At 44.9% G+C, this 17,823-nt stretch overlaps 1 protein-coding gene across 2 annotated transcripts in view; it reads left to right on the top strand.

Annotated features, from left to right (window-relative positions):
* Positions 1 to 17,823, top strand: part of LOC106578786 (mechanosensitive cation channel TMEM63B) — a 97,677-nt gene that overhangs the window by 11,697 nt on the left and 68,157 nt on the right. Inside the window, exons 2-4 of one of the 2 annotated variants that reach the window (XM_045702296.2) lie at positions 12,643 to 12,935; positions 13,532 to 13,611; positions 16,338 to 16,376. In XM_045702296.2, coding sequence (XP_045558252.1) covers positions 12,696 to 12,935; positions 13,532 to 13,611; positions 16,338 to 16,376 — 359 coding nt within the window. In that variant the 5' untranslated portion in view covers positions 12,643 to 12,695. The remainder of the gene's footprint in view (positions 1 to 12,642; positions 12,936 to 13,531; positions 13,612 to 16,337; positions 16,377 to 17,823) is intronic. The other variant, XM_045702297.2, reaches the window with a different exon arrangement.

Below are 17,823 nucleotides of genomic sequence, written 5' to 3' on the forward strand. Positions count from 1 at the left end.
AGGCTATTCTTATTAACACTGGAACTCATCAGTCAAGGTAAGCTTTCGCTTGTATGAATTAATTGCCACCGGGACCCGCCGGAGTAACTGCTAAACTGCTTGCTGTACACTGTACTACTTGATTGTAGCGGGTTTACTAACTCGTTAGTGCTAGTAGCTTTATTCACTATGACCTTAATAATATGGTGACAACGATGTAGGCTGTGTAGCGGTTATGGTATGAAGGTTTGGGTTTGGAGAGGTTTGTCCGCCAGGTCACAGATGACTGTTGTGTTGTGCACTGAAGTCCACAAGCGAAGGGAAAAGGTGAGAGGAGGAGGGCGTGTAGATACAATTATACAACGAGCAAAGTGATGATGCTCTTTGTATGTTGCTGCTATGAAAGTTAACTCTGTGTGCGGTGGGGATCAGGGGTGTATTCATTCCGCCGGTTCTGTTGAAAAAAAATTCTTACATGGAAGACAACAACACCGGGCCTAGAGAGGTCATATAGTCGGTGTATAGACTAGGCCCAGTAGAGGTTGTGCACCCGATATTGTAAAAGGTGGATAGGCCTGGAGGATACTGTAGGAGGTGGATAGGCCTGGAGGATAGTGGAGGAGGTGGATAAGCCTGGAGGATAGTGGAGAAGGTGGATAGGCCTGGATATAAATATTATAACGTTTGATAAAAACATTTTTAAAAGTTTGGCATGGTTTACTTAATTCAACATCAAGAACACATATCTAAATGTTAAAAATCTATAGTTATTTCTGGTAGATGGCTAACTCATTGATCATGCTTTGTGGTAGATCCCTCTGGATTACCACGATGTCACACAACTGGAGGCTAATCAGTTGAGTGTTTAGAAAACCTTAAAGATATTTGATAAGGGTCCAATACAGCCATACAGTCAGTGAATCCCTTCCAGCCCATACTGGGGGAGAGGTTTCTTGTTGAGGTGAAGTGACCAGAGAGATAAACGCACTGTTTTATCAAAATTGAAGTGACCCTCTAATGAAGTTATACACTTTTTTTGTTGATGTAAAGGTACAATCTGCAATATTTACAACTGTTAGCCCACATGGTCATTTCAATGACCTGAACACTCATATTACGCAAGACAAGAGGTTAGCAGTCTTTTCAAACAACCATAGGCCTATATTTTGGGGTTATGATGGGGCAAGACAGTCAGGCTATATTTGACTCATAAGGCATTTTCTTCAAGACTGCTAACTTCTTGTCTTGTGTAATTGGACTGATAGGGCGGTCGTTATTTGAGGTGATCTTGCCCAGGCAGCCTGTCTGTCTAGTTTTTATTCTGTCCTGATGCGCTGGGGAAGAGGATTGATACTTTCTTTATGCACAAGACTACATGGATATCCTGGTCCCAGCTGACTCTAACTCTGGTCCCAGCTGACTCTAACTCTGGTCCCAGCTGACTCTAACTCTGGTCCCAGCTGACTCTAACTCTGGTCCCAGCTGACTCTAACTCTGGTCCCAACTCTCGACTAGACGGTTCAAAACAAACAGATCGAGAACCGAACTAGTTAGTAGGCCGCATCGATACTTGAGTGGTAGGTCTACAGTCCTGACTGGTAGGCCAACAGGCTGCTACAGGTTTATAGGCCTACAGGCTGCTACAGGTTTATAGGCCTACAGGCTGCTACAGGTTTATAGGTCTACAGGTCTATAGGCCAACAGGCTGCTACAGGTTTATAGGTCTACAGGTCTATAGGCCAACAGGCTGCTACAGGTTTATAGGTCTACAGGTTTATAGGTCTACAGGTTTATAGGCCAACAGGCTGCTACAGGTTTATAGGCCTACAGGTTTATAGGTCTACAGGTTTATAGGTCTACAGGCTGCTACAGGTTTATAGGCCTACAGGCTGCTACAGGTTTATAGGTCTACAGGTTTATAGGTCTACAGGTTTATAGGTCTACAGGTTTATAGGTCTACAGGTTTATAGGTCTACAGATTTATAGGTCTACAGATTTATAGGCCTACAGGCTGCTACAGGTTTATAGGCCAACAGGCTGCTACAGGTTTATAGGCCAACAGGTTTATAGGTCTACAGGTTTATAGGTCTACAGGTTTATAGGCCTACAAGCTGCTACAGGTTTATAGGTCTACAGGTTTATAGGTCTACAGGTTTATAGGTCTACAGGTTTATAGGCCTACAGGCTGCTACAGGTTTATAGGTCTACAGGTTTATAGGTCTACAGGTTTCTAGGTCTACAGGCTGCTACAGGTTTATAGGTCTACAGGTTTATAGGCCTACAGGCTGCTACAGGTTTATAGGCCAACAGGCTGCTACAGGTTTATAGGTCTACAGGTTTATAGGTCTACAAGTTTATAGGCCTACAGGCTGCTACAGGTTTATAGGCCAACAGGCTGCTACAGGTTTATGGGTCTACAGGTTTATAGGCCTACAGGCTGCTACAGGTTTATAGGCCAACAGGCTGCTACAGGTTTATAGGTCTACAGGTTTATAGGTCTACAAGTTTATAGGCCTACAGGCTGCTACAGGTTTATAGGCCAACAGGCTGCTACAGGTTTATGGGTCTACAGGTTTATAGGTCTACAGGTTTATAGGTCTACAGGTTTATAGGTCTACAAGTTTATAGGCCCACAGGCTGCTACAGGTTTATAGGCCAACAGGCTGCTACAGGTTTATGGGTCTACAGGTTTATAGGTCTACAGGTTTATAGGTCTACAGGTTTACAGGCCAACAGGCTGCTACAGGTTTATAGGCCTACAGGTTTATCGACCTACAGGTTTATAGGCCTACAGGTTTATAGGTCTACAGGTTTATAGGTCTACAGGTTTATCGGTCTACAGGTTTATAGGTCTACAGGTTTATAGGTCTACAAGTTTATAGGCCTACAGGCTGCTACAGGTTTATAGGCCAACAGGCTGCTACAGGTTTATGGGTCTACAGGTTTATAGGTCTACAGGTTTATAGGTCTACAGGTTTATAGGTCTACAAGTTTATAGGCCCACAGGCTGCTACAGGTTTATAGGCCAACAGGCTGCTACAGGTTTATGGGTCTACAGGTTTATAGGTCTACAGGTTTATAGGTCTACAGGTTTACAGGCCAACAGGCTGCTACAGGTTTATAGGCCTACAGGTTTATCGACCTACAGGTTTATAGGCCTACAGGTTTATAGGTCTACAGGTTTATAGGTCTACAGGTTTATCGGTCTACAGGTTTATAGGCCTACAGGCTGCTACATGTTTATAAGCGAGTCAGGACAAGACAGAGATGGAGTTAGTGGGGTGAAATACACTTTCAAGAGATGGTTCACTCCACTCAAAACATGTCTGAGTATTCCGCTCAACAAACCTTTTCTTAGCCTCATTGTTCACCCATTCTGTTCTATCAAGCCCAGGGATGGGCAACTCCAGTCCTCCGGTCGTGTCCCACTTTTTCCCCATCCCTAACAAACATAGCTGATTTTAAACAAATTGCGTTGTAAACTGAAGCTCATGATTCGTTGATTATTGGAGTCAGGTGTGTTGGCTGGGGCAAAAGAGACAACTCCAGTCCTCGGGGGGCCTGATTGGGTTCACTCCAAACCTAATCTAGCACACCTGATTGGGTTCACTACAAACCTAATCTAGCACACCTGATTGGGTTCACTACAAACCTAATCTAGCACACCTGATTGGGTTCACTACAAACCAAATCTAGCACACCTGATTGTAATAATTAGCTGGTTGATAAGATGAATCAGGTTAGTTACAACTGGGTTGGAGCAAAAACCTACAGGATGGTACCTCTCCAGGAACAGGGTTGGAGCAAAAACCTACAGGATGGTACTTCTCCAGGAACAGGGTTGGAGCAAAAACCTACAGGATGGTATCTCTCCAGGAACAGGGTTGGAGCAAAAACCTACAGGATGGTATCTCTCCAGGAACAGGGTTGGAGTTAAAACCTACAGGAGGGTATCTCTCCAGGAACAGGATTGTGGACCCCCGATCTAGCTTATCCTCCCCAGCCCACAGCACAGATTCTCTTGACCCATTCCATTCTATTTCTCCTATCCCCAGCCCACAACACAGATTATTTTTTAGCCAGTCAGGCCAGTAGACGAGCAATCAGCCCATTGACTCTACCCATCTAGCAGACGGTGAATTTAGTTTAACCAGGGCTCAACATGTGATTGTCTCCCTCATTGCCTCCATGCTCCTTCTGTTTGTAGTGTTGTGAGAATCTCTGGCGGAACGTGGCGGTGGCGTCATGGCAACCAGCTCCTGGTCAGATGGGCTAGCTTGGTGACGGTGGTAGCCGAGTCACACTGTTTCCATGCGGAGTCATTCACAGGGTGTACTTACCTAGCCTGTATATCTGTGGTACCTAGCCTGTATATCTGTGGTACCTAGCAAAAGTATTCATCCCCCTTGGCGTTTTTCCTATTTTGTTGCATTACAACCTGTAATTTAAATGGGTTTATATTTGGATTTCATGTAATGGACATACACAAAATAGTCCTAATTGGTGAAGTGAAATGAAAAAACTAAGTTGTTTAAAAAATGTAAAGTATGGACAAGTGGTGCGTGCATATGTATTCACCCCCTTTGCTATGAAGCCTCTAAATAAGATCTAGTGCAACCAATTACCTTCAGAAGTCACATAATTAGTTAAAGTCCACGTGTATGCAATCTAAGTGTCACATGATCTCAGTATATATACACCTGTTCTCAAAGGCCCCAGAGTCTGCAACACCACTAAGCAAGGGGTACCACCAAGCAAGCGGCACCATGAAGACCAAGGAGCTCTCCAAACAGGTCAAGGACAAAGTTGTGGAGAAGTACAGATCAGGGTTGGCTTATAAAAAAATATCTGAATCTTTGAACATCCCACGGAGCACCATTAAATCATTATTAAAAAAAATGGAAAGAATATGGCACCACAACAAACCTGCCAAGAGAGGGGCGCACACCAAAACTCAGGGACCAGGCAAGGAGGGCATTAATCAGAGAGGCAACAAAGAGACCAAAGATAACCCTGAAGGAGCTGCAAAGCTCCACAGCAGAGATATGAGTGGCTGTCCATAGGATCACTTTAAGCCATACACTCCACAGAGCTGGGCTTTACGGAAGAGTGGCCAGAGAAAAGCCATTGCTTAAAGAAAAAATAAGCAAACATGTTTGGTGTTCGCCAAAAGGCATGTGGGAGACTCCCCAAACATATGGAAGAAGGTACTGGTCAGATGAGAGTAAAATTGAGCTTTTTGGCCATCAAGGAAAACGCTATGTCTGGCGCTAACCCAACACCTGTCATCACCCCGAGAATACCATCCCCACAGTGAAACATGGTGGTGGCAGCATCATGCTGTGGGGATGTTTTTTCATCGTCAGGGATTGGGAAACTGGTAAGAATTGAAGGAATGATGGATGGCGCTAAATACAGGGAAATTCTTGAGGGAAACCTGTTTCAGTCTTCCAGAGATTTGAGACTGGGACGGAGGTTCACCTTCCAGCAGGACAAGGACCCTAAGCAAACTGCTAAAGCGACACTTGAGTGGTTTAAGGGGAAACATTTAAATGTTTTGGAATGGCCTAGTCAAAGCCCAGACCTCAATCCAATTGAGAATCTGTGGTATGACTTAAATATTGCTGTACACCAGCGGAACCCATCCAACTCGAAGGAGCTGGAACAGTTTTGCCCTGAAGAATGGGAAAAAATCCCAGTGGCTAGATGTGCCAAGCTTTGAGACATAACCCAAGAGACTTGCAGCTGTAATTGCTGTAAAAGGTGGCTCAACAAAGTATTGACTTTGGGGGGGTGAATAGTTATGCATGCTCAAGTTCTGTTTTTTTTTTGTCTTATTTCTTGTTTCACAGTAGAAAATATTTTTTATCTTCATTGTTGTGTAAATCAAATGAAACAACCCCCCCCCCCCCCCCCCCCCCCCAAAAAAAAAAAATAGATAATAATAATTCCAGGTTGTAAGGCAACAAAATAGGAAAAATGCCAAGGGGGGTGAATACTTTCACAAGCATTTGTATCTGAGGTACCTAGCCTATGTATCTGTGTTACCTTGCAGCATGAACTGACATGTTGTCCACCCAATCAAAGGATCAGAGGATGAATCTAGTACTGAAAGCAGAAGCTACAGCTAGCTAGCACTACAGTGTATAATGTGGTGAGTAATAGAAAGACAATAGTTTAACAGTTTTGAACAAATTAATTCCCCCCCCCCCCCCCCAAATTGGAGAGAGATTTTGTAATTATTTTCACTTACTCAGCTAGCTAGTTTAGCTCAACAACCTGACTCCAACAGAGAGGAATGCTATTTATGTTAGCTAGCTGGCTAAGGCTATTCTTATTAACACTGGAACTCATCAGTCAAGGTAAGCTTTCGCTTGTATGAATTAATTGCCACCGGGACCCGCCGGAGTAACTGCTAAACTGCTTGCTGTACACTGTACTACTTGATTGTAGCGGGTTTACTAACTCGTTAGTGCTAGTAGCTTTATTCACTATGACCTTAATAATATGGTGACAACGATGTAGGCTGTGTAGCGGTTATGGTATGAAGGTTTGGGTTTGGAGAGGTTTGTCCGCCAGGTCACAGATGACTGTTGTGTTGTGCACTGAAGTCCACAAGCGAAGGGAAAAGGTGAGAGGAGGAGGGCGTGTAGATACAATTATACAACGAGCAAAGTGATGATGCTCTTTGTATGTTGCTGCTATGAAAGTTAACTCTGTGTGCGATGGGGATCAGGGGTGTATTCATTCCGCCGGTTCTGTTGAAAAAAAATTCTTAAATGGAAGACAACAACACCGGGCCTAGAGAGGTCATATAGTCGGTGTATAGACTAGGCCCAGTAGAGGTTGTGCACCCGATATTGTAAAAGGTGGATAGGCCTGGAGGATACTGTAGGAGGTGGATAGGCCTGGAGGATAGTGGAGGAGGTGGATAAGCCTGGAGGATAGTGGAGAAGGTGGATAGGCCTGGAGGATAGGACTAGAGGATGTGATGGGGGTGGATAGGCCTGGAGGAGAGTGTAGGAGGTGGATAGGCCTGGAGGATACTGTAGGAGGTGGATAGGCCTGGAGGATAGTGTAGGAGGTGGATAGGCCTGGAGGATAGTGTAGGAGGTGGATAGGCCTGGAGGATAGTGTAGGAGGTGGATAGGCCTGGAGGATAGTGTAGGAGGTGGATAGGCCTGGAGGATAGTGTAGGAGGTGGATAGGCCTGGAGGATAGTGTAGGAGGTGGATAGGCCTGGAGGATAGTGTAGGAGGTGGATAGGCCTGGAGGATAGTGTAGGAGGTGGATAGGCCTGGAGGATAGTGTAGGAGGTGGATAGGCCTGGAGGATAGTGTAGGAGGTGGATAGGCATGGAGGATAGTGTAGGAGGTGGATAGGCCTGGAGGATAGTGTAGGAGGTGGATAGGCATGGAGGATAGTGTAGGAGGTGGATAGGCCTGGAGGATAGTGTAGGAGGTGGATAGGCATGGAGGATAGTGTAGGAGGTGGATAGGCATGGAGGATAGTGTAGGAGGTGGATAGGCATGGAGGATAGTGTAGGAGGTGGATAGGCATGGAGGATAGTGTAGGAGGTGGATAGGCATGGAGGATAGTGTAGGAGGTGGATAGGCATGGAGGATAGTGTAGGAGGTGGATAGGCATGGAGGATAGTGTAGGAGGTGGATAGGCCTGGAGGATAGTGTAGGAGGTGGATAGGCATGGAGGATAGTGTAGGAGGTGGATAGGCATGGAGGATAGTGTAGGAGGTGGATAGGCATGGAGGATAGTGTAGGAGGTGGATAGGCATGGAGGATAGTGTAGGAGGTGGATAGGCATGGAGGATAGTGTAGGAGGTGGATAGGCATGGAGGATAGTGTAGGAGGTGGATAGGCATGGAGGATAGTGTAGGAGGTGGATAGGCATGGAGGATAGTCGTAGGAGGTGGTATGGCATGGAGGATAGTGTAGGAGGTGGATAGGCATGGAGGATAGTTGGACGGTTGGCTGATACTGCTTGTCTGCAGGGTTTTATATTTTTGACTGTTTGTCTGAAGTTTACCTCAGACTCATACGCACCTTGATCTATGATTTGTACACTGTGTGTGTGTGTGTGTGTGTGTGTGTGTGTGTGTGTGTGTGTGTGTGTGTGTGTGTGTGTGGTGTGTGTGTGTGTGTGTGTGTGTGTGTGTGTGTGTGTGTGTGTGTGTGTGTGTGTGTGTGAACTAGAGTTTTAGTCAACCAGTTGAACAGTTAAAGTGCAGACAGAAGGGTTGTTTGTGACTTTCAAAAAAGTCCCTCTGTCTCCTTCACAGATTCTGCATATTAGATTTGTGGAAATATGTTGACGACAGCTGGGAACATCTTCCCTCTGTCCCAAATGGCACCCTATTCCCCATGTAGGCACCCTATTCCCTATATAGGCCTAGTGCACCACTGTGGTTCCTGGTCCAGAAAAGTGCGGAGACTGATAATAATATGACTCAGTAGATCTGATAAGCTTGTTTGTATTTCTTCTTGTGGGTCATTGATTTATTAAGGCACTTTGTTATCGTGATATTCCCTACATGAGTCTGAACTTGTTATGCGTGGCGAGTGTGTCGTCAGTTGTAGGAAGACGGCGTAGTCAAAGCCTTTTCAATCAGGTCTGGGTTATCGTTCGTTAGGTACCAAATTGGAAGAGAACACACCGAAACAGGGAGGCACTACCTGGGCTAATTTCTGTTTCCCTGCTGAACACCAACCTGGTAGATAAAGCTGTCTGTTTAGAGGCTAGAGAAATAGGGGATAGTAGGACCCTATACAGTCTGTTTCATAGGGAATAGTAGGACCCTATACAGTCTGTTTCATAGGGAGTAGTAGGACCCTATACAGTCTGTTTCATAGGGAGTAGTAGGACCCTATACAGTCTGTTTCATAGGGAGTAGTAGGACCCTATACAGTCTGTTTCATAGGGAGTAGTAGGACCCTATACAGTCTGTTTCATAGGGAATAGTAGGACCCTATACAGTCTGTTTCATAGGGAATAGTAGGACCCTATACAGTCTGTTTCATAGGGAATAGTAGGACCCTATACAGTCTGTTTCATAGGGAATAGTAGGACCCTATACAGTCTGTTTCATAGGGAATAGTAGGACCCTATACAGTCTGTTTCATAGGGGATAGTAGGACCCTATACAGTCTGTTTCATAGGGGATAGTAGGACCCTATACAGTCTGTTTCATAGGGAATAGTAGGACCCTATACAGTCTGTTTCATAGGGAATTGGTGGACTCCCTGTAAAATCTGTTTCACAGGGGGTTGGACTGTAAACCTACAGGACAGTAGATCTCCAGGAAGAGGGTTGGGGGTCCCTGGTCTAGACTATAGAGCAGGGTTCCCCAACTGGCAGCCCACAGGCTGAATTTGTCCAGTGGAGGATTTTATTTGGTCCCCCAAGTTTTCTGAGATTATTATTATTATTATTATTGTTATTATTGTTGGACATGAAAGATTTAAAAACACCAGGAAACCAGCTCCAAATGATTTTAATTTTGGAAATCTGTTCTCAAGTATTCCCCTTTTTGCGGTCAATTTGCTGCCTGCAAATTATTTTAAATGATGTTCCGGCCCCCTGACCATCCACTCAAGGAAAAAATCATCCCGGGGTTGAATGTAGTTGATAATCTCTGCTCTAGAGCCAACCCCGCTTACCCCTTCAAAGTAGGAGGATACATATGCAAATAAAAGATGACTGGTCATTGGACAGAATAATCAGATCAGATTGTGATGTCATGATCTGGGCCAAAAATTCCATCCCACCTGAACAGGCTGAAATACCAGGATTTTTTTTTTTTTATCGAACAGCTCTTACACAAAAGGGGTATTATCATAATTTTCAGAGTTTTATTTCAACCTCCTAGTGTGGAAATAACATAACATTAAAAAGGAAAATCACATTTTTGACAGCACCAAAATGGTCCCACACACACTGGATTACCAAACGCTGCTCATTTGTCCTAACACTAACCCATTTATCCTCCTCCTGGAACGCTGTGACATCATCACCCTGACGTGGAAGGAGGGAGGGAGGGAGAGGGAGGGAGGCTGATGGAGAACAATGGGCTAATAGAGGGTACAGGATTCACACAGACCACAGTCTCAACCCAGAGAGGAGACAACCTACTCTTCTCAACCAGCGAAAAGAAAGCGATAGATAGCATCCCATATAGCACCCTGTTCCCTACATAGTGGACTACTTTTTAACCAGAACCCTATGGGCAATAGGGTGCTATTTGGGATACACACGTTGTCACCTTTGTGCACTTAAACTACACCATTGCTGGGCCTGGTCTAGGACTGTTACCAGATGTAGACTATCCCTCAAACACTCCGAAGACAGATTCTTCAACTACTACCACCGTAGTCTGAGAATATATTCAGAAAGACAGAAAAATAAATCCATTTTGATTTCCTAGAAAAAGTCATTTTTATCTCTCTTTTGACTTCCCCAAAAGTTAAAATGAAGGCTTTTTGAGAGAATTTGATCTGTCCTGGTTGTTCACATTGATAAGGATGAAATAGAGTACCACTGTATGATTCATAATACCCATAAAACCTAGCTGTCAAACAGGGAATGGTTCCAATTGTTTTTTTCCACCATTCATTTTTCCCATAAGGGAATTTTAGAAACACTTAAAATAAGGGCTGTGTTTTGTGTAGGCTCACCCTGACATGACGTTTTGATAACCGTGTAAATCTTTCTAGGACAAGGTGACTTTTATCAATACATTTGCCTGTATTTACCCCCCTGAAAATGAAATGCTAATGTGGCTATCATATAGAACTACAAATGCCTGTCTCAAGCTTCACGTCCCTCACCAGGGCCATGATCTTGTTGAGACTACCAAATTCGAGGCAAAGTTATGAACCTCTGGATTAACTATCTAATGTTAGCTAAATTTAGTAATGAATATATTGGCTACATTTCCCTAAATTGACAATTCTGTGAACTGTCTTGGGCAAGTAAAAAATCTACACAATACCTGTTAGCAAAGCTGTCAGCTAAAGATGACGTGCAGCATCTTGCAGGGATTTGTAGTCTACTTTGATGCTAATTAGCATTTTCTAATCTGAGAGTATATAGAGCTGAATATATTGATAAAAGTCACCTTGTCCGGGAGAGATTTACACGGTTATCAAAACATCACGCCGGGGTAAGTCCACAACAATGCTTAAACCACATTATAGGAGACATCTTTTGAGGTCTGGGAACAAAACAAAACAATTTTAATTGTGTAGTTGCCCTTTTAATTTAATTGTGCTCGGGACTGGCAAGTGTTTTTGTACTGTACATTGTAGTCTACATGTGACGGATACAAATCATCATGATATCATTCTGCCAGGTAGACCTACTTTGAAGTGAACCTTTAATCGGGAAGTTTTTTTGGGGGAAAGCCCCCCCCCCAAAAAGTATTCAAACAGTGCATGATGACTGAATTGTGCCTCACAAAAATTCTATCGATTTCGGACAAAACATTTTGAATACCCATTGCTGCATTCCCAATTGCTGCATACCTATTGTTGCTGTTTGACTAAATCTTGATAATAAATACATTTTAAAAAGGCAATTGTGGCCTAAAACGCTAAAGTGACCAGCTATATTATTTTAACTGCCACCCTAGCGACAAAAAATCTTTAAAATAGGTTGCAAATGCAAGTGTTTTGATCGTAGTTTTGAGCCCTGCGGGTCCAATCAGACCCTTGAATGGTTTGAGTGTTTTTTGGGGGGGGAGGGGGAACAAACTCAATATACTGTACTTGAAAATGACTAAAACCAAATAGAAATTGTAGGAATGATCATGTAACTACATTCATACAGTTTCTTGTGGCCAGATAAAAATCATCCAAAATGAAAACCAGACAGTCAGGGAGCATCAAATTCTCAAACAATGGACGCTGCAGTGAGTTAAATCCTCTCTCCTCCAGGTGTTTAATTAAATGTTTAAATTTGATATTTTATTTAACTAGGCAAGTCAGTTGAGAAAAAATTCTTATTTACAATGACGGTCTAGGAACAGTGGGTTAACTGCCTTGTTCAGTAGCAGAACGACACATTTTTTTTAACCTTTTTCAGCTCGGGGATTCGATTCAGCAACCTTTCGGTTACTGACCCTACCCTCTAACCAATAGGCTACCTGCTGCCCCATTTTGAAGATGCTGCAGTGAGTGTGGAGCTGAATCCTAACTGAATTCTCGTTCTCCTCCAGGTCTTTAAGATGCTGCAGTGAGTGTGGAGCTGATTCCTAACTGAATTCTCGTCCTCCTCCAGGTCTTTAAGATGCTACAGTGAGTGTGGAGCTGATTCCTAACTGAATTCTCGTTCTCCTCCAGGTCTTTAAGATGCTGCAGTGAGTGTGGAGCTGATTCCTAACTGAATTCTCGTTCTCCTCCAGGTCTTTAAGATGCTACAGTGAGTGTGGAGCTGATTCCTAACTGAATTCTCGTTCTCCTCCAGGTCTTTAAGATGCTACAGTGAGTGTGGAGCTGAATCCTAACTGAATTCTCGTTCTCGTCCAGGTCTTTAAGATGCTACAGTGAGTGTGGAGCTGATTCCTAACTGAATTCTCGTTCTCCTCCAGGTCTTTAAGATGCTACAGTGAGTGTGGAGCTGAATCCTAACTGAATTCTCGTTCTCCTCCAGGTCTTTAAGATGCTACAGTGAGTGTGGAGCTGATTCCTAGCTGAAGCCTCAGCATGTCTGTCCTGCTGACGGTGGTGGTGGTGGGTGTGGTGGGGTGGGGGGCCGTGGTCCAGGGGGCTGTGTGTCCCGGAGGGGGCCTGGCTGACTGCCCTACCCAGCAGAGCAACACCTCCGGTGGGGGTAAGACCTCCAGGGACTACTGCTACACCGCCCGTATCCGCTCCACCGTGCTCCAGGGTCTGCCCTTTGGAGGAGTGCCCACCGTCCTCGCACTCGACTTCATGTGCTTCCTGGTGAGTCACTTCTGTTTTTGTATCAATCCAGCTTTATTGTCCGTCACTGTCTTTTTATTTATTTTTCTACACCAAATTCAGATTAATATTTAGTAGGGCCAAGAGTTTTTACATTTCTTTTATTGACCATCTGATCTGGCCTGGGAAAAACTTTAGTTGGCTATAGCCTATACCTTAGGCCCAGTGTTGTTCCTGGTTCAATGAAAACTCAGGGCCCCACGGTACGGATGTAACCACTAAGTAGTGTGTCTAACTGGTTCCGGTTCTGATTCTGTATATGTAAATACAGGAAAACAGTTGGGATTTGAAATAACACCTTGCTTCAATAATGTATTGTGTAATAGCTAGCTACCCTCTGTGTACATTGGGACTTCTCCCTACCTATTGAAGACCGTAGTAAGATGGCGCCGACAGACATGGTAGCTCTGCTTCTAGCGCCAAGGTCTTGTACTTTAAGATCTGTGTGTATTGTTGTGTACTGTTAGATATTACTGCAACGCTGGATCTAGGAACAGAAGAATTTTCGCTACACCCCGCAATAACATCTGCTAAATATGTGTATGTGACCGATTTGATTTTGTGTGTGGCATTCCTAGGTACTCCTGTTTGTGTTCTCCATCTTGAGGAAGGTAGCGTGGGACTACGGCCGCTTGGCGCTGGTGACTGACGCAGACAGGTATATCACTACACCGCAGCCTTTAGAATGTGACCTCTGCACTCCTGGAGTAGAAGGCCAGGTTGTTGGTAACTCTTGTTAGCTTTGCAGCCTGATATAGCCCTAGTGCTTTGTGTTCTACCGGAGAATAAATGTCCAGACAGACTACTTGTTTAAAAAAATATGTTTTTATGGGATTTTCAGATTTATTTAACAGATAGAGAGAGGATGCCAGTGGGGAGAAAGACAGAGAGAGGATGCCAGCGGGGAGAAAGACAGAGAGAGGATGCCAGTGGGGGAAAGACAGAGAGAGGATGCCAGTGGGGGAAAGACAGAGAGAGGATGCCAGTGGGGGGAAAGACAGAGAGAGGATGCCAGCGATGGGAAAGACAGAGAGAGGATGCCAGCGGGGAGAAAGACAGAGAGAGGATGCCAGTGGGGGGAAAGACAGAGAGAGGATGCCAGCGGGGAGAAAGACAGAGAGAGGATGCCAGCGGGGAGAAAGACAGAGAGAGGATGCCAGCGGGGGGAAAGACAGAGAGAGGATGCCAGCGGGGAGAAAGACAGAGAGAGGATGCCAGCGGGGAGAAAGACAGAGGCTAGATTAGAACCTAGACTAGCCAGGCCACGAGATGGACTGCTTCTACTGGGTTAGAGTTTGCGCACAGCAGAGTTTACTGTCCTCAGACAGACAGACAGACAGACAGACAGACAGACAGACAGACAGACAGACAGACAGACAGACAGACAGACAGACAGACAGACAGACAGACAGACAGACAGACAGACAGACAGACAGACAGACAGACAGACAGACAGACAGACAGACAGACAGACAGACAGACAGACAGACAGATGTTGGGTAAATGGAGGAACTAGGAATAATCATCACTTTTCTTACAGTTTCTTTTCCCAGGCAAAGCCAATCAAAATCATGCAGTCTGTACAGTACTACTGTTTTCAGGGATATGTAGCCCCTCTGTAGAGTGTTTCAAAATGCCCAAGTCAGTAATGAGGTCAGTAGTCAGTAATGAGGCCAGTTCAGTAATGAGGTCAGGTCAGTAATGAGGCCAGGTCAGTAGTCAGTAATGAGGCCAGGTCAGTAATGAGGCCAGGTCAGTAGTCAGTAATGAGGTCAGTAGTCAGTAATGAGGTCAGTAGTCAGTAATGAGGCCAGGTCAGTAATGAGGTCAGGTCAGTAGTCAGTAATGAGGTCAGTAATCAGGTCAGTAGTCAGTAATGAGGCCAGGCCAGTAGTCAGTAATGAGGTCAGGTCAGTAGTCAGTAATGAGGTCAGTAATGAGGTCAGTAGTCAGTAATGAGGCCAGGTCAGTAATGAGGTCAGGCCAGTAGTCAGTAATGAGGCCAGGCCAGTAGTCAGTAATGAGGTCAGGTCAGTAGTCAGTAATGAGGTCAGTAATGAGGTCAGTAGTCAGTAATGAGGCCAGGTCAGTAATCAGTAATGAGGCCAGGTCAGTAATGAGGCCACGTCAGTAATGCAGTTTCCAAATCTTGATTTGATGAACAAGTCAACTACTGCCTTTTACTCCTGAGGACAATATCTCATTCCCAATTAGTCTTTTTTTGTTGTCCTGGCATCCCACTTCCTCGTCTCCTTCTTAAAACACAGTGGAGGATAAGGTCCAATGAGGTGTTTTGAGAAGGAGGAGAGAGGACGTGAGGACGTGAAGACAAATCAAGAAAGAGCCAGTGTGCTCAGAAGTCAAAGGAAGTAGTTGAGTCATCTGCCAGAGAGGACAGTGGGTAAAAAGGACAATACACTTTGCTTTAGGCTTCTGTCAACTCACCAACTCCTAGAAACTGCAAACATGACATGGTTACACTCTATCACTTTAAATACTCTGCAGAACAGCTGAGCCTTCTTTCAGTGGTCATGTTTGTTTATCTAGCTGATGTTTTTCAGTATTTGCGCAGCTGGATATTTGATAGCATCTAACCCCATAGGACTACAGTCATGACTCAGGGCTAGCTATGGGAGGAGAGAGATGGGAGGGACCGAGGGCGAGAGGGAGGGAGGGAGGGAGAGAGGGAGGGACCGAGGGAGGGAGGGAGGGACCGAGGGAGGGACGGACGGACCAAGGGGGAGGGACAGGGACGGACGGACCGAGGGAGGCAGGGAGAGGGACAGCTGGAGGGACAGCGGGAGAGAGGCCAAAGGTCTACTTTTGTAATGGAGAGAGAACATGTAGATGGGACTAGACGTTAGTCTCATGACAGTACTCTGAGGTGCTGACTGGGGCTCCGTTTGTCTCCTGTCTAACTCTGCTGTACTAAGTGGATAATGACACTTAGATAGGCCTGTTGTTTACCCAGCTGCATGCCTGCAGGACGTGCAGACAGACAGTGAATCCCATTTTGGCTTAACGTCTAGGCTTAATGCGTTTCTGTCTGTTTTATTATGCACCACCCAGCAGCTGTTTATGGACTAGTGTTCTGGTCTTTTGGTACTAATACTCTCCAGAAAATACTCAGGAAAACACCTGTGTTTCTCACTGCAGTATTTGCACTCTTGTCAAGCTGTTTGGTAAGGTTTCTCATATGTATGTCTCAACCCAGTCGAAGGTCCTCTGTCACTGTAAAGAGAACTGACCTTGAACTTCCTGATTTTTGTGATAATTTTTTTTGTAACCTGAACAGTTGATCACTAGTTTGTCCTCCAGGAATATCCCAAGCTGACCTCTGCCATGTTGTTTTATTTTTCTGTTTTGTTTTCTCTCTCTGTGAAGACAGAATCAGCGATACAGCCGTCTGGATGAGCAGAAACCGTATGTGTTCTTATTGTATCACACTGCTTCTCTTCCTCTCTATCAACCAACCAATCTAACATTCTTCCTTCCCTTCCGTTCCTACCTAGGCTGGTGTGGGTTGGGTTGGCCTGTCTAGCTCTGTTGTGGTGCTGGGATCCAGGCTGGTGTGGGTTGGGTTGGCCTGTCTAGCTCTGTTGTGGTGCTGGGATCCAGGCTGGTGTGGGTTGGGTTGGCCTGTCTAGCTCTGCTTTGGGTTTTCTCTTTCCTTCTCTTCTGCCAGGCTTATTTTTTTCAAGCTTGTCTCCTGCTGTTCTCTCTTTCTTTCTGGTCTTTCTACAGTTTTAACCCTGCTGCTGTGTCTCTCTCTCTCTCTGTCTCTGTCTCTGTCTCTGTCTCTCTCTCTCTCTCTCTCTCTCTCTCTCTCTCTCTCTCTCTCTCTGTCTCTCTGTCTCTCTCTCTCTCTCTCTCTCTCTCTCTCTCTCTCTCTCTCTCTCTGTCTCTCTCTCTCTCTCTCTCTCTCTCTCTCTCTCTGTCTCTGTCTCTGTCTCTGTCTCTGTCTCTTCTCTCTCTCTCTCTCTCTCTCTCTCTCTCTCTCTCTCTCTCTCTCTCTCTCTCTCTCTCTCTCTCTCTGTCCCTCTCTGTCTCTGTCCCTCAATGTTTCAATTCAATTTTCTTTAATGACATGACGTAACAATGTACACAAAGCCTACGTTGGATATTTACAATATGAAAATAATAAGAATCAAAATTGTCAACAGGACAACAGTAACAACAATAACCAAGGGTCAAAATTACCATACATTGAACAATAACAATAAGCTTACAGTAGAGGACATGTGCAGGTTGATTGGTCTGTCAGACTTTGTCCCTCATCTTATGGCAGGCAGCAATGTAGTGCGCTGCCAACCCACAGCTCTCTGCGTCCTCCCCCAACAGGACGGGTAGCCTATCCTCATCAGAGAGGTCTGTGAAACCTTGAATAAGGGTTTCAAATTTGGAAAAATGACACTCTCTAATTATTTTATATTTTTGACATTTTGTCAGGAAATGCAGCTCTGTCTCAGGTTCTGCTGTGGTGCAGTGGTTGTACAGCCTTTCCTCTACAGGGAGCCAGGTTTTCCTGTGTCTACACTTCTCAATGGCAAGGCTGTGCTCACTGAGTCAAGGTTTTTCTAAGGTTTTGATCAGTAACCATGGTCAAATAGTTAGCCACGGTGTACTGTCGATTCAGGGCCAGATAGCACTGCATTTTGCTATGTGCTTGTGTTTCCCAATAAGTAATGTAGTTTTTACATTGACATTTACATTTACGTCATTTAGCAGACGCTCTTGTTTTGATTGTGTTGTAATTTGGTTTATTCTGATTGATTGGATGTTCTGGTCCTGAGGCTTCAGTGTGTTAGTAGAACAGGTTTGTGAACTCAGCCCCAGGACCAGCTGGATGAGGGTCCTGAGGCTTCAGTGT

This window comes from Salmo salar, chromosome 19 (assembly GCF_965601325.2).
Source record: "Salmo salar chromosome 19, fSalSal1, whole genome shotgun sequence".
NCBI classification, from domain to species: domain Eukaryota; kingdom Metazoa; phylum Chordata; class Actinopteri; order Salmoniformes; family Salmonidae; genus Salmo; species Salmo salar.